Below are 16,383 nucleotides of genomic sequence, written 5' to 3'. Positions count from 1 at the left end.
CAGGCAAAACACAACTCTATGCAAAATGTTGACAATCTATATCAATTCGTTTAGAGGCTAGAGTGATTACAACAGACAGACGGAGATGTGCAAAACGTCATAGATTCTTACTAGTTTATATAACTATGAATATATTAAGTATATATGTATATATATAATTTTGAGTTTCCGTTCCCTATAAACTAATTTACAAAAAAATAACGCATGAAAGATCCATTTTCTAATTAATTACAGCGTTACTTGTAGATGATCTACGTATTGGTTATTGCTAGTGGGTCTATTTCTGATCTGATTATAGAAGAACATGTGTTACATTTGATCGAAGTATGCCCGAAATGGGAATGGGACACTTAACACATTAATACATTGTCTTTATTTTAATAATTTCGAAAAATAACCAAAATATCCTCTATTCCAAACATCACATCTAATTAGTTTATATTTATTTAAGTTTTATTACAGAAATTGTTATTTGTCGATTAAGTTTGTCTAAACTCCCACTTTCAGATAAAAATATATGTCTGTTCCAGAACCTGCCATTATGTAGAATTATTATTGTAAATTATAAAATTATATGTAAGTTTCCATTTGAAATAAAATTTAAACTTAGCTCCCCTTACACTACCCACCGCACAAGCGTAACTAAATGACGCATAAATGGAAACCCAACAACAATAACAACAACTTTTTCCTGTAAAATAAATGTTACTTTTATTCGTCGTCTTAGAATTTTACAATATGGCCAGCAAAATAGACAGCGGTCTTGTCACGTATTATAAAAACAAAAGGATGATTGGCCACGAATGTCTTCGGATCCAAAGGCAATGACATTGGAACGCCAACAGCCACTGTTGTTGCAAAAAAGAAGAAGAAAAAAAAACCAAACAAGAATGAAGCGAAAAAACAAGCAGCAAACAAGAATGTGTAGAAGATTAATAACCCCACTCGCCACTTCAATATAAGGCAACAGCAACTTACCACTTGCAGCCGCCGCCTCACAGCCGATTTCGTTGACGTCTATGAAAGCTTTGTGCTGGACCTTGGAGATGCGCATGTTGCCGGCACGATTATGGAATATGTTGGTGAAGTCGGCTGCATTCGAGAACATGGTGTTGATGCCAAGCTAAAAGAATGTCCAAGAAAATTAGTAATTAAAAACAAAATTCTCCGGCTTAAAAGGCCAAGCTGATAATGTGCAATACCTTTTGTAGGACCGGCTTCAGATCAGTATCGAATTCAAAACCAAATTTGGGCAAGTATACACTAACACTTTTCCATTCCCAAAGACCTTCCAGATCTTTGAAGTTTACACCTTTAAGTTTCTCCTCCAAATCGCGCAGACCATCTCTTTTGTTGGGCAAAATAAACCACATGGTAAGATCAATGTTTTCGAAGAATAACTCCAGAGCTTTTGCGTCCAGCTCAGGATAATCGGCATAATAATACCAGTTATCGGCAAACATGGTTGGCACCTTAATGGATTCCGTGTTGCTTATCCAAAAATCTCTGTCAGAGGTTTCCTCATCCATAAAGGGACGAGCCCATTTTGCCTTAAAATATATGGCATTCATCAAGGCGATATTTACATCGGGATCAATAGAATCAATAACATGATCTATTTTACCATTTGATTTTTCCACCACCCAATGATTGATGGTATCCACAGCATATGTCTCATTGGAGAAATCTAAAGCTTCTGCATCCGAATCAAAGTACTCCTGAGCTATACGACGAAATTCGTTAGAGATTTTCAATTTGTCATTGGTGTAAATCTTATTGGCGATTTCGAGTACAGTTTTCGATTTTATAAACGAGTGCAACAATGTATGATAGCCCTGAGCTAAGCCTTCTTTGCTTTCGTGAGCCGTAGCATGGAGACCCTTTTGGAGTTCCTTGGCTGTGTTGCCATTGGCGCCGTAGTAGAGCAGACCCAAAGCAGTCTGTACAGCAACTGGGGAAATAATGACATTTTTGTCTTGACTTTGACTAGCCACCGTTTGAAAAAGTTCCGTGGCAAAGAGATTTCGTTCGCGTACAGTATTACAATTTGCTGTCACCACTAGAATAGCCACTGGGATCAAAGTATCTATTTTGAAATAAATTGTAGTTGATTAATGATTTAAAAATATTTATTTTTTTAATTTTGTTACTCACTAAGAACCCAATGCATTTTTACAATGTTCGAATATCACTTTCTCCGGCACACAATTTTCTTGGTTAGTTCACCCAAACGTCCGGCTAATAACTGGCTGTAACCATACTGGGCATGCTCATTTATACCACGACCAGTTGTTGCGTCTGCTTACTTTAATAACACACCCAAAAAGAATCTTCATGAATGTGTTGGTAGGGAAAAGAACTAAGGGAAAATAAAGTGCTTGCAAGTAAAAAACGATGAATTTATATATTTTAAAAAATAAGCAACTAAATAGTTTTCGAAAAAAAGGTAAAATTAGTGTGCCGTGCATATACTCATACAAGATCTGCCTTAGATCCTCATGGCTACCCAAACGTCGAATTTATAATATAATCTTATGCGCGTTTTATAGAAAATCTGTAAAAAATTCAGGTTCGGGGAGGCAATTTTACTACCTTATGGATTCCAAAATATCGGAATTTGACGATTTATTAAATTAATTTTAAATTAAATTAGGATAAGTAATAATCTGTAGTGTAGTAACTTTCCAGTAGGGAACTCTCCAACTCTCTACATTTGCATACTCTGTCTCCAGGGCAAGTGCAGTTTACTGGACTCTTCTGTTGTGTTCTTTAATATTCATGAGGTGTTGTGGCGTACACTGCTGACTAAAGCTCTTAACCAACTCCAAACTGCTATAACGCCATGTTTCTCGTTGTGGAACGAAAACAGGTTAAGTATATGCTTGTCTGTTGAAGATTTTCCACAGAACATTTAAGCCACTAAAATATAATGTAATTCAAGAGAGAGCGAGAGTTTAAATCCAGTAAATTCTAATTCTTACTGGATAAAAAGTTTTCTCTTAGGAAATATTAAAAAAAATTATGAATTACAATTTAATGAAGATAAATTCAAAATCTTAAAACTCGACACTAAGTTTAAGTTTAAGTTTATATTTATTGAGTCTTTTTTTTTAAACAATGTTAATATATAAATAAGATATATAATATGAAGGACTAATTTTCTATATAATAATGCTGGTGATTGAATTTTAAAATAACACAAATATTAAAAAAAATTATACGTAACACAAAAACCATTTTGCACGATCCAGTAGGCATATTCTGTAACTTTTTAACAATATTCGACATTGTTTATTTTACATAAATTTCATTTGTTGGTTTTGTTGTTTTTACAATAACAAAAGAAAATTAAACAATATCGAATGTTGTTAAATGATACAGAATAGGCCTATAGGCGAAGAAAATATACTTCTTATATGCATTTTTTAGAAGAACATCGATCCAAATCACGCTTCCCCATATGTAATTGTTATTACTTTTTTCTTTCTTTGGCGTATAGAAGTTTATTTATTTGAAAATCTACCCAGAAATTATTTTTTCTGGATGTAATGGCCTTTCTTCATTTGACGTAGGTGTAGATCTAAATGTAAAATACGCCATAATGTGCCATAAGATAGGACTGCCTGAGGAATCGACACATTCGGATCTTCTATAGAACTTTCACTTAACCGCTCCAGTCTCTTAAATTTTCTTCACAGTTTTGCCAATTTGCGTACTTGAACTATTACATTATTTGATAATAATCGAGAAATTTACGTCCGGATGTAATCTTATATGGCGTCAATAATCTTAATTGAAAATATTCGAATTAAGATTATATTTTTGCTAATACGTTAACCCTCAGTTGACTCTCTAAAGGGGTCTTTTCGGTCCCCTTTTAAAATGATTGAAAACTGATTTAAAACTGGATTATAGCAGGTCAGAATATTCTAAATAAAAAAGATCGCCATAAAGTTTTAAAAAATTTTAAAAGTTTTAAAAATATGAATACTCATTTTAGGGTTAAACCCGATCTTCCAAGTTTATTTCCGATCTTCCGGAAATCACCACCTTCGCGAAGAAATGAACCAAGTCCGCGTCACTTTCAAAATGATGATCAGCATTCAAAGTACATCTGCATTCAAAGTGCATTAAATCGGTGATATAGCCCTCATGAAAGGGTCTTGAGGGCTATATCAAAACATGGACATACCCTGTAAAATGACCAACCATCAAATTTTAATTTCACTTGAATTCAATTATAACTTTGCCTGCCTTTATGTGGGGCCTACATCAGTACAAGGGAAATGTTTACTTACCAAAAGCACCATCAAGTATAAACGTTGTTAGTTTGGCCGGGTCGATCTTTTTACCGATGATAACATAGAATACGGACATAAATGGCTAAATTGGCACAGAATTTTATTTCAATCAAGAGCATCTACATCAATTTTGAATGTTTCGAGATATTGCAAATGGAATGAACAATTTTATTAACCAACTTATGGTAGAGACTTTAAATATAAAAGCAGTACTGTCGTATATTGGTCATACCAAATCATAGATCTAAATCAAAAAGTTTCTGCAAAGAAATGATATATAGGAGCTAAAACTAAATCTGAACCGATTCAATTTTGACTCATATTATTATCGATTTTAAAAAGATTGTCTATACAAAGTTTCAATTGGTGCACCATTTACATTAAATTGTATATACTATACTGAAGATATTTATAAATAAACATATAATGGAACATTTTGGACTCAAAGAATACCCTGTACCACAACATTGTGTATAGTATAAAATTTCGATCAAACCAAAAACTAATTAAATTATTTATACAATCAATAAAAATATACTGCAGCTATATGTGTTGGTTTACTTTGTTATGCACTTTTTTTCATGAACGAACATTTAATTCCCAAAATTTGTTTGAATAAATAAAAGTTGTGAACAATGAAGCCAATTCTATTGTAAACCTATATCAGTGCATACTTTAGGGCGACTTTAAGAATGACCATGAAAAAATATTAAACATCGTCCATTATTATTTTTTGTCAGCATTGTAAAATTAAATTATGAAGTACAGTAAGATCACGATAATTGAAATGCTACGTTTCAACATTATTCGGTGTATTTGGGATTATGTACACATTTTTCAATCAAATGGACTGTCATTCACCCTTTAAGTTTAGAATGGTGTGTGTCATGTTTTATATAAATCGATATGCTTTACAAAAAGAGTATTAGAGCACAACCTCTTCTTTTGTCAGTCTGCGTTGGCCCATTTTCTTATGTGCCATAGAGTGTGTCGTAGTGGACAAATACCGAAAACTTTACAAACCGATTTATGTAAACCATAACGTACAAATACACATTTCAGCAGTTTTTAATAAATTTTTTATATATATGTATAAAAGAGTTGCGTTATAAGTAAAATCTGGCATGTAGGTCGGGTTTTGTGCGTAGTCATGTGATAAGGCGGGATTTTTGAAATTCGTACTAAAATGTACTAAAAACTGAATTGTGAGGGAATCGTTAAAGGTAAAAGTCTGAAATTAGGTACATAGCTTTGTCTATGACGAGCGAAGTGGAATGTATAAACATTTTTTGAAATGTAATACTAAAAGGTACAAAAAATTGTGAACAGTATATTTGAATGGAATAGGTAGATGTACATATCTGTAGATTAAACTAATACAAATAGAATTCTTTTCGCAAATTCTTTTTTGAAATAAGTACTACAATTTTTTGGAATAAGTACTAAAATTGTACTAAAAATTACTACAACTGTATTACACCGGAACGGTTGGAATTAGAACTCTGAAATTTGGTATGCAGCTTTGCCAATGATAAGGAAAGGAGAGTGTGTGAACATATTTTGGAATTTAGTACTAAAGGTACTAAAAAGTACTAAATATTATATTAAAATGAACAAGTAGAAATATATATCTGAAACTTGACATGTAGCTTAGGCTATTACAAATAGAATGAGGTGCAAAAATATTTGTTGGAAAATCGCACTAAAAGGTAGAAGAAAGTATTAACAAATGTGTTACGATAAGCCAAGTGGTATGTGTGAAAAAAATTTTGAAATTTGGTACTAAGAGGTACTAAACATTACATTTGAATGGAATCAGTGAAGATTCATATCTGAAACTTGGTTTGGAGTTTATTACAAATAGAATGAGGTGCAAAAATATTTTTTGGAAATCAGTACTAAATGGTGCTAAAAAGTACTACAACTTGTATTACTCCTGAACAGATAGAAGTAGAACTCTCAAATTTTGGTATGCAGCATTGACAATGATAAGCGAAGGGGAATGTATGAACAAATTTTAAAATTAGGGATCAAAAGTACTAAATTTTATATTACAATGGAAGAAGTAGAAATATATATGCGAAACTTAATATGTACTTAGGCTGTTAGAAATGGAAGTTCTAAAAAGTTATATGGAAATCGGAAACGTGGTAGATTTCACTATTACAAATACTATGCTATGTATTACAATATTTTTGAAGTTAGTACTAAAATGATACCAAATATTAAATTATAATAGGAACGGTATAGATTAAAATCTGAAACTTATGCATATGTGGCTTCTATAATATAATCTATATATATAAAAGAGCTTAGTGTTAAGTGAGTGAGTGACTGACAGACAGATCATCGCCCAGTCGGATGAAATTTTGAGTGCGAGTTGTTGTTGGTGTGTAGGCGTGAGATAAGGCTGGGTTTTTGGATATTCGAACTAGAAGAGTACGAAAAGTACTAAAATGTACCAAATATGGTACCCTTTGTATTAGGCGAACGGGAAGAGCTAGAATTCTGAAATTTGAAATGTGGGATGGAAAGTTAGAAAGCTGTACAAAAGGGTTTTTGGAAATTTGACCTATAAGTGTACTAAAAGTACTAAATTTAGTTCTAATTCTACATATATTGAACATATATAGCTAAAATCTTGAAATTTTATTTAGAATACAGGTTGGGAAGTGGTGCTGATGTATAGAAATGGTTTAATATTTTCCTACTTATGTTTTTTAAAAAGTACTAAATTTGGTACTATTTGCATATAGTTGAGTGTATATAGATGGAATCCTGAAAATCGGAATTAGGACTACTATTGGAATGCAGGAATGAGGTAGCTTTAAAAAATCGTACCTTTGTTTACGAAAAGTACTTAATGATACTAAATTTGGTGCAAGATGGGTTTCGGTTCACATATAGAGCTGGAGTCTTGAAATTGGGAATTAAAATGACAGTTGAATGTAGAATTGATGTAGTTTTGGAAATTCGCACTTATTGGTACGAAAAGTATTAAATCGTACTAAATATAGTACAATTTGAATTTTGCTTAAACGGATGAGCTTAAAACCTGAAATTTGGAATTCTGATTACTGTTGAAGATTGAGCTATAGAGACATATGTGGAAATTCGTATTTGTGTGTACGAAAAGTACTAAACGGCACTAGATATGGTACAATTTGGATTTGGGTGAACGGAGAGAGCTGGAAACCTAAAATTTGGAATAATGGGTGCTTTTAGAATATAGAATTAAGGTATGGAAGCATAGTACGTATGTATACTAAATGGTACTATAGTTGGTACAACTTGGTTAAGTGGATAGAGTTGGACTCCAGAATTTTGGAATTAAAATTACTTTTGAAGAGTAGGATTGACGTAGTTTAATTATAGAAACAAAAAGTACTAAATGGTACCTATGGATAGGGTTGAGATTCTGAAATTTTGATTAAATTAATATTAATGCTGGAGTGCAGGATTGAAATATGTCGGTAGTTTTGAAAACTTGTCATTTCGTGTACTAAATGGTACTAAATTTGGTACATTTTAGATCAGAGTGAATGGATAGAGATGGAAAACTTAAATTTAGAATGCAAATCACAGAATTAAGGTAGTATTGGAATTTCGTACTCTTGGATACGAGAAGCGCTAAATGGTACTAAATATGCTACAATTTGGATTTATGTGAACGGATAGGGCCTTAAATGTGGACTAAAGGTTATTATTGGAGAACATTACTGGGGTAGTTTTGGAAATTCATACTTATGGGTACGAAAAGCACAAAATTTGGTACAAATTGGACATTGGTGAACGGGTAGAATTCGAATCCCGAAAGGTGCAACTTAGGTTACTGTGGGAGTGTAGATTTGACAAAGTTTGGAATATGGGTACGAAAAGTACAGAATGGTACCAAATCTGGTAGAATTTGGTTTTGATGAACAGACAGAGCTGGAATTCTATTGAAATTGGGAAAAATCTGTTCAAATTTGGATATAGTTCCCATACATATTTTAGTCCGATTTTAGGTAAATAGTGCACCAAACTCCCTATATATCCTTCGATTTACACGAAATTAGGCACAGCGGGCTGAATTACGTCTAGAACGATGTGTGTTAAACATCGTGAAAATCGGTTCCCATATATAACTTCGTCCGATTTAATGTAAATTGTACCAAAGTCCCTATATATCTTTCGACTTGCACGAAATTTAGCATGGGGTACTTTACTACTTTCCTTACTGGTTTTAATCTGTTTAATGGAAGTAAGAGAGATTTCGGAAATTAGTGCTTATGTGTATGAAGAGTACTAAATCGCAAACTATAGTACAACAAATTTACAGTATTTACGATACCATATGAAATATTGTTTGTATTCCCTTTCCGCATACGAAGTAGCGGGCACTTTGCTAGTATATTATAAACGAAGCGGAATACTCCACAATAGTTTGTAAATTGTATTTAAATGTACTAAAAAGTATTAAATATTCTGTACGGTAGAACGGATAAGAATAGGAACCTGTTATATACATATTTGCAACTATGAAAATAAACATTTCTATATAAATAGTTTGCAAAAATATGTTCTAAAAGAAAATTCAGAAATTTGTTACAAAACTTTTTCTATGAAAAGCAATGCTTTTCGCATTTTGTATGTATATTTAGATATGACAAATTAAATATAATAAATACTTTTTGGAAATTTGTACTAAAAAGTACTAAAGCGGAAAGGGTTAAATGTTTTATGCAAATATTTTTCGAAAATTTGTTTTAAAAATTACTAACATTTACATGGAATATAGTTTCCAATCCGAGATAACCTATAATACAGCTAATCAATTTGTGAATTGTGGTTTAAACTTCTGATGTAGTGAAAAAAAGACGGGACGGGACAAATAACTGAAACTAATCAAACAGGCCACTAAACACCACAAGTTCTAAATTATAGTCTTTTTTAAAGGCAAATGTTTTTAAAACTTGTACAATAAAACTACCGCTATTTATTTCCAATGATGTTTCCAACCCCACTGGAAATATATTATACTCCCCCGACTTTCGATGTAATGCATAATGTGCGAGATCTTTATGTAGAGGACATACCGGCAATTCTTTCCAATGAAGATTTTGTAACACGCAAGGCACCAAAAATACTGCCCCGACGGTCGATGTAATGCATAATGGGCGAGACCTTTATGTAGAGGACATACCGGCAATTCTTTCCAATGAAGATTTTGTAACACGCAAGGCACCAGAAATACTAAATGTCCGCAATGTAGAGTAACTTCGGGTAATGTGGACCACCATTTTCTTTTTTTGATATTGTGGGCGTAACAACGGTAAAAAATAAAAACAAATTGTTTTCACAGCATGGTAGATTTGTTGGCTAATTATATTCCAGGTCAAAAATTATATATATTTGTCCATAAAAATGTTATTGCATTATATTTGAAAAAACTCTAAACTGCAAATAAAAATAACTTGGCGGGTAATGTGGACCAGTATGTGTGGGTAATGAGGATCAGTAAGTTAAAGGTAGGTTGTGGATTAATTGTGATAAATTTCAATTTATTGCACTCTTGGGTAACAATGAATGCAAAAATATATGGGTCCATGTTTTGGAATAGCCCCCATTTAAGGGTACCACCACATTTGCGGTATTTTGAAGGCCCTTGCTTCATTATCCAACCGAGGCACCTATAATTTCGGATATCGAGTTTTCAGAGGATAGAATACCTCCTCGCATATTAAATGCACCCTTGTTTTGAACTCGTCCTCATGAAAATGTCCCACTTTTTTATAGTGGTCCACATTACCCGACATTGAATATTTTTATTTAAAAATAATTATCGGCTTCAAAAATGAATAAAAATTTAAAAATAACCGAAAGTAATTACAGATAAACGTGTATTTTTGTTAAAGAAAACAAGAAAACCACATAACCTCTTTATATTCGAGAAAAACAAAATGTTCGACTATTTTACAAAATCGTTCGACTATTGTGCTAAAAAATTTTCAAATCACACTTTTACAATCAGAGCTACATTTTCACCTACTAAATTTTCAACATTGCAATTATTTATTAAAAACCAAGTTTGATGTTTGTTTTCACTAATTAGGAAAACATTTATCAAGGCGGCATTGGCATATTTCAAGCATTTTCTTAGATATGGGGGGTGGTCCACATTTGATGCATGGTCCACATTACCAGAAGTTACTCTAATGTGAAAAATATTATTTTACAAATTTATACTATAAGGGTACACATGTACTAAATCGTACTACATATTTTACCATTAGCTTTAAACAACAAAAAGCTTCAAAAACCTATTATGGTACTATTTGCATTCGTCCATTGGGATGATCAAGAAAGTAATTTTTTTAATGTATTTATTTTTTTATATTATTATGTTACAATTATTTTATGTAAAGCCTTAGCGCCAAGTTGACATCATTGAGACAGCTGGCAACTTTTTAAAGAATTTCAATGTATATTTACAATTAAATAAATCATATTTTAATAGTGATAATCATAACATACATTTGTATTTACAACAAAAGTGTTTCCAGCCGACTGCACAAGTAGTTTTTACATATCAAGGCAACTCATTAAATTTCTTGGTCCCTACAAAGTCAATTCTTTGTTTTGTTTTCTCTAATTTACATTTTGATATTCTCAAATTGCTACAATTGCCTGTTTGGAAATTATTTTGGTTTTGTTATAATATAATTCATAGTTCAATTTCAGAAAATATAAGAATAAGTAAGTCGTACTCTATTTAGTAGGGTTCGTAATCAAAGCTTCTTAAACCTATGTTCGAAAGAAATGTTGACTAACATCTGAAATATTCTTAAATATATATAGGACCAATTATTATTCATTTATAGAATATACAGTGAACTCTCGATAATGTGAACTAATTGTTCACATTTTCGATTCGACCCGCTTATTTTCCGCTAATTCCCTGATTTTTTTCAATAATGTCACTTCGAGTGTTCACATTATCGGGAGTTCACTGTACATGTTAAATTATATTGTGTAACAAAATTAATTTTTATTTTAAGTATAATATTTAATATGGTTATGGCGGGCGTATGCTAGTTTTATTATAAAAAAGGGGCGAATATTAATAATTTTTGGGAGGAAGATTTGTTACCGTATATGACTACAAAAAACCAAATTACAGCGAATTGGGTTGAAAACGCGTATATGGGAGCTATACGTAAACGAGGACCGATATAACTCATATTCGAACTTGACCTGCACAGACACAGACAAAGGAACGACTCTATGCAAAATTTTGGCGTTCTATCTCAATTCTTTTAGAGGTTAGAGTGATTACAAGAGACGAACGGACAGACATGCTTAACTCGTCATAGAATTTTATGCTGATCGAGAATATATTATAATACCCTCCATACTATGGTGGAGGGTATAAAATACACAGACAAAGGAACGACTCTATGCAAAATTTTGGCGTTCTATCTCAATTCTTTTAGAGGTTAGAGTGATTACAAGAGACGAACGGACAGACATGCTTAACTCGTCATAGAATTTTATGCTGATCGAGAATATATTATAATACCCTCCATACTATGGTGGAGGGTATAAAATAGACAAACTGCAAAACAATTTCTGTTAAAAGCGTATCACCATATGATAAAGAGAAGTTTAAACAGAGAACCGGAAAAGGAAAAAAAAGTTTACGAAAGAAAGAAGAAGAGTATAAAAGAAGATTTACATTACTTACATCCTAAACATAAATATATGCAAACGCACCGAATGTTGTTCAATCTGCCACTTTAGTCTACGCAGATTATAATATGGTAATTCGAAATTGATTATTAACAACAAATATGAAAGTGAATGGCTAAAAGTCATTAACATCTGACGAAAATGCCAAATAAATATAACAACAAAGTATGTAGTACAAAGGTGTTTGGGTTTTACTTACAAAAACAAATCATCAGTTTGCAATCATTACGAAAATATGACTAATATAGTTGCACCACATTGTTATTGTTATTTTGCATTACGCAAATTAATTTAGAAAATATAATATAGAACCACTGCTCGAAATAATATTTAGATTTCCTAACAAAACGAAAGAAAACTTGTTCAGATAGTATGGTACAACGAAGTCCAAGTATTGGAATTTCCTGTGTTTGTTAGACCAAAGAGTTGTTTCAATAGAAATGTGTTTGATTTTATAAGGGGATAGTTTTTTGAATACAGCCTCAATTTTTTATACAATTATACACACTGTGGTACAGGCAAAAGGAAAAGAGATAGATCCATGGTTGCTTTTGAGAATATGAATAAAATTATACATATCCGTCCGTCTGATGATGTAAAATTATGAACAAAGTACAGGTCGCATTTATGATCCAATTTGAATGAAAATTGGTACAACTCATGTATTTAGCCCATGGTGAAAAGCGGTTCAGATTTAGATATTGTTCACATATATACGTTCGTCCGAATTTATATAAAAGTGACACTATATACCCATGTTTTGTCCAATTAATACGAAATTTGCAATACTGTACCATATTTAGTCTATAATGATAAGTGGGATTCAGCCAAAATACAAATGGTATCCCAAATAACACGCCAGCGCTGATTTTCTTGAAAAAGTAGATTTTGATATAGCTCTTCTATATATTTTCATCCGATTAAATCTAAATGGTGCGCCATATATATACCAACTATTGTGCGATAGTAATGATATCATTCACGGTGTGGCTTAGTGAGCTTACAATGAGGTCTTTTAAGTTTCGTTTCAAGCGTTTCATATTTCTAAATAGCTACGATATATACTTTTGAAATTAGTCCCAACCCAACGTTCGTGCGATTGCACAGCGTACGGAAAAGAGTTCACGCTGTATTGATAGTTTTCTCGTAAAGTATCAATCAAACAATTTCAGATTTATGCTCGTTGGAAGGGTGACATTTCGCAGTAAAAAATTATTTTCCTGTGTTTTGTTCGGTGCATTTAGTTGTGAGTTACAGGGTGTTTAAAATGGAAGTAAACGACTAAAAAATTCGGTACATTTTATAGATTTTCTTTGACAGTTTACAGTTTTAGCCAAGCGGCAAAATTGTGAATGGTGTTTGTGGTTCTGATACTGTAAAAGCAAATTATGTGCAATTTTGGTTTCGTAGATTCCGTTTAGGAATATTTGATGTTAAAGATGCACCTCGCGCAGGTAGGCCAGTTGCCGAAAATGTCGATAAAATTGAAGAAATAATCGAAATTGACCGACATGTTAGCAGTCGTAAAATCGCCCAGGAACTAAAAATCGACCATAACTGTTTTAAATCATTTACACAAAAAATGAGAATGGCTTTCTTTTCCCCAACCTAATATTTGATACATAGATATAGCTCTCATTTATATTTTATCTTTAATTAATTAATTTATTAATATATTTTATTTTTGATTTATATATTTTATTTTTATTTTGACAAGACACTGTACTGTACTGTATTGGCCAATTTCCTTCAATCTAAACCAGATTTTTATGTAGCTCTTATATATATATATATTTATTTCTTAAAAATGGTAAACCAAAGTCTATATTTTAGAATGGCATGTGTATGTGTTTATTAAAATACGTTCACATATCTATATGGGTCACAACCAATTGCATTGGAGAAGAACGTTTGTTACGATCTTTTCAAATCGGTATATAATTACTCTACCTTACAATAATTATCTTAGGGGCATTTCTTGGCTATACCCAAATTAGTTAAGGGTATCAAATAGTCGACCCCGTCCGAATTTTGAACTTTCCTCGATTTTCTATGTAAAAAGTATATAGGATTTGTGTACTCCTTGTAAGAATTAGGATTTGTTCGTGATTGTTATTTTTATTTATTGAGCTAAATTATTTTCACCGTCTTGAAACTAAAATGCCGGACCATGGATTAATCCAAGGCGATTAAGAACGTAACTCCGTTCGGGCCCTATGCACGATTTTCGACTGAATTGGCTAAAAAAATAATATTTTATTTCCTATTTTACACAATTTTCCAACCTGAATATCAAAAAGTGTCTACTCTTATTGCTTTTATTGATATAAATCACAATTGTCTTAACATCTTCTTTTTTGAATATTACTTAGTCCTTGGAGAGATAAAAAACATCATACAAAATCCTCTTGTTCTTACAATTTTTTTAATATTTATTAAGTCAGAGATTCCTAAGAATTAATTATCACAAATTCATCTATAAAATAAACTTTTCTCTTTTATTCTGTCCAATTTTTAGCTACATTCATAATTTAGTTCCATAATTAATTTACACCATTATAATGCATTAATAAAACCAGTAGATATTTTTAAATTGTTTTCTTTTTATTTGCCATTTGAAATTTAAATTGTAGCAATTATTTGCATTGCATGGCATTCTCTAGTTTGATATTTCAGTCCATTCTCCCTCTTACAGTGACACAACATGACCAGCAAACAAAATGTTGTATTTGTTGCGGATGACAAAAGCAAATGGATGATCGGCATAAAAGGGTATGTATGTTTTGGTTTCTGCGGAAAATGAAAGTTTTCAATTGACATCAATAACCATAAAGAAAATAATGAATTCATTCAACCTACCATCCAGAACCAAATCGGAGGCATCACTTTCATGAATTTCAATCAATGCTGCATGTTGTATATCTGAAATTGGCATATAACCATGGCCATGTTCCAACATATCACTAAAGTCAGCGGAATAGGTAAACATTTCATAGATACCGAGCTGAAAGAACAAAACTTTATTATATCTTGCTGTATTGTATGGGTATTTCAATGTCTTACCTTTTGCAAAGCCGCTTTAAGTGGAATACTAGAACTAATTTTGAACTTTGGAACATAAACATCCATTTGTTCCATTGTCCAGTGATCACGAATTTCATCGAAATCGAAAGTCTTAAGTTTCTCCTCCAATTCGTAGAGACCATTCTTCTTATTTGGCAGAATGATTATCATTGAGAGATCACTCTTTTCAAAAGGCGCTTCCAATAGGGTAGCATCTAAAATGGAACTATCGGCATAGTTGAAGATGTCCTTTGCGTGGATGGTGGGCACCTTAATGCACTTTTCCTTGTTGAGGCAGAAGTCACGTTTGACTGTGAATTCTTTGCAGAATGGACGAGCCCAACCTCCTCTGAGGTATGCTGCACTAACCATCTCTGCAATAGTATCTTCATCTATGGCACTACAAATTTGTCGGATGTTCCGCTTAGTTCTCTTCGATATCCATTCATTGATATTTTCAATGGTTTTTTCTACTTCATGGAAATCAACAGCTTCAAATTCGGAATGGAATGGAGTCTCAGCATGCAAGCGGTATTTATCCGATAACTTAATGTCATGGTTGTAGAAAAGTTTATTGGTGAAATCCAGAATTGTTTGATTAAGTGAGTCGGATGTCATTTTGGCCTGTTTGATCAGATCATCCTTATTTTTGGTGATGTGGAGAGCCTTCCGAATTTCTTCAGCAGTATAGCCATAGGCACCACAATACAGTATTTCCAAAGCATATTTAATGGCAATTGGTGACACGACGACATTTTCCTTCGATCTCTGAAGTAGCAGATTACTTAAAATTTCCATCTCAAAATCGAGATATTTTTCTGGTATGGCCTCGCTAAAGGCCATAAACGATAGGCATATAACCAATAGCTCTGAAATAGAAAGTAAACATTTATTTTGAAGAACTGAATTTATTTTCATATTTATTTCCCACACTCACTTAAACACAACTTCATGGCTGCAAATATTCAAAGGTGCTCTGGTTGGCAACTGATTACCACATCGGTTTGCAGCCGTATTTATATCTTGCCAACCCATTGCAATTGAGCCTTGCAAAGACTCTCATTCACATTCCCTCTCTTTCGAAGATCTTCCTTGAATTTTAAATATAGCGCTTGAATAAAAGATATATGACTTCTTGCATCCAGTTGGTCTTAACCACCTCAGCAACATTCATTCTCACCTTTAAGCTCAAATTTAATACGAATTGTTGGTTCATAGTTTCTTTGTTCTTACGTCAAACAAAAACCGGTGTTCAATTCTACATCTGCTGTAGCGTTGGTTTCGTATT

The 16,383-nt window shown here is 32.5% G+C and overlaps 2 protein-coding genes across 2 annotated transcripts; both read right to left on the bottom strand.

Annotated features, from left to right (window-relative positions):
* Positions 1 to 711: 711 nt before the first annotated feature.
* LOC133331405 (serine protease inhibitor 42Dd-like) lies at positions 712 to 2,173 on the bottom strand. The gene is made up of 4 exons (XM_061539799.1): positions 2,155 to 2,173; positions 1,203 to 2,086; positions 979 to 1,123; positions 712 to 848 (listed from the first exon to the last, which is right to left on the bottom strand). The coding sequence occupies exons 1-4, from the start codon at positions 2,168 to 2,170 to the stop codon at positions 724 to 726; spliced, it is 1,170 nt and encodes a 389-aa protein (XP_061395783.1). The 5' UTR covers positions 2,171 to 2,173; the 3' UTR covers positions 712 to 723.
* Positions 2,174 to 14,718: 12,545 nt separating this feature from the next.
* Positions 14,719 to 16,048, bottom strand: LOC133331403 (serine protease inhibitor 42Dd). Its single transcript, XM_061539797.1, has 4 exons — positions 16,033 to 16,048; positions 15,096 to 15,964; positions 14,892 to 15,036; positions 14,719 to 14,822 (listed from the first exon to the last, which is right to left on the bottom strand). The coding sequence occupies exons 1-4, from the start codon at positions 16,046 to 16,048 to the stop codon at positions 14,722 to 14,724; spliced, it is 1,131 nt and encodes a 376-aa protein (XP_061395781.1). The 3' UTR covers positions 14,719 to 14,721.
* Between the last annotated feature and the right edge of the window lie 335 nt (positions 16,049 to 16,383).

This window comes from Musca vetustissima, unplaced genomic scaffold (genome assembly GCF_032173495.1).
Source record: "Musca vetustissima isolate MV318-11 ecotype Yass unplaced genomic scaffold, APGP_CSIRO_Mvet_v1 utg2694, whole genome shotgun sequence".
Lineage (NCBI taxonomy): Eukaryota > Metazoa > Arthropoda > Insecta > Diptera > Muscidae > Musca > Musca vetustissima.
The sequence above is the reverse complement of the archived record's forward strand: the minus strand, read 5'-3'. Positions and strand labels throughout refer to the sequence as shown.

Coding starts and splice junctions, on each gene's coding strand:
- LOC133331405 (XM_061539799.1), bottom strand. Junction 1,124..1,202: donor TGAAGCCGGTCCTACAAAAG/GTATTGCACATT, acceptor ACATTCTTTTAG/CTTGGCATCAACACCATGTT. Junction 849..978: donor TGAGGCGGCGGCTGCAAGTG/GTAAGTTGCTGT, acceptor TTGCAACAACAG/TGGCTGTTGGCGTTCCAATG.
- LOC133331403 (XM_061539797.1), bottom strand. Junction 15,037..15,095: donor TTAAAGCGGCTTTGCAAAAG/GTAAGACATTGA, acceptor TTGTTCTTTCAG/CTCGGTATCTATGAAATGTT. Junction 14,823..14,891: donor CTCCGATTTGGTTCTGGATG/GTAGGTTGAATG, acceptor CATTTTCCGCAG/AAACCAAAACATACATACCC.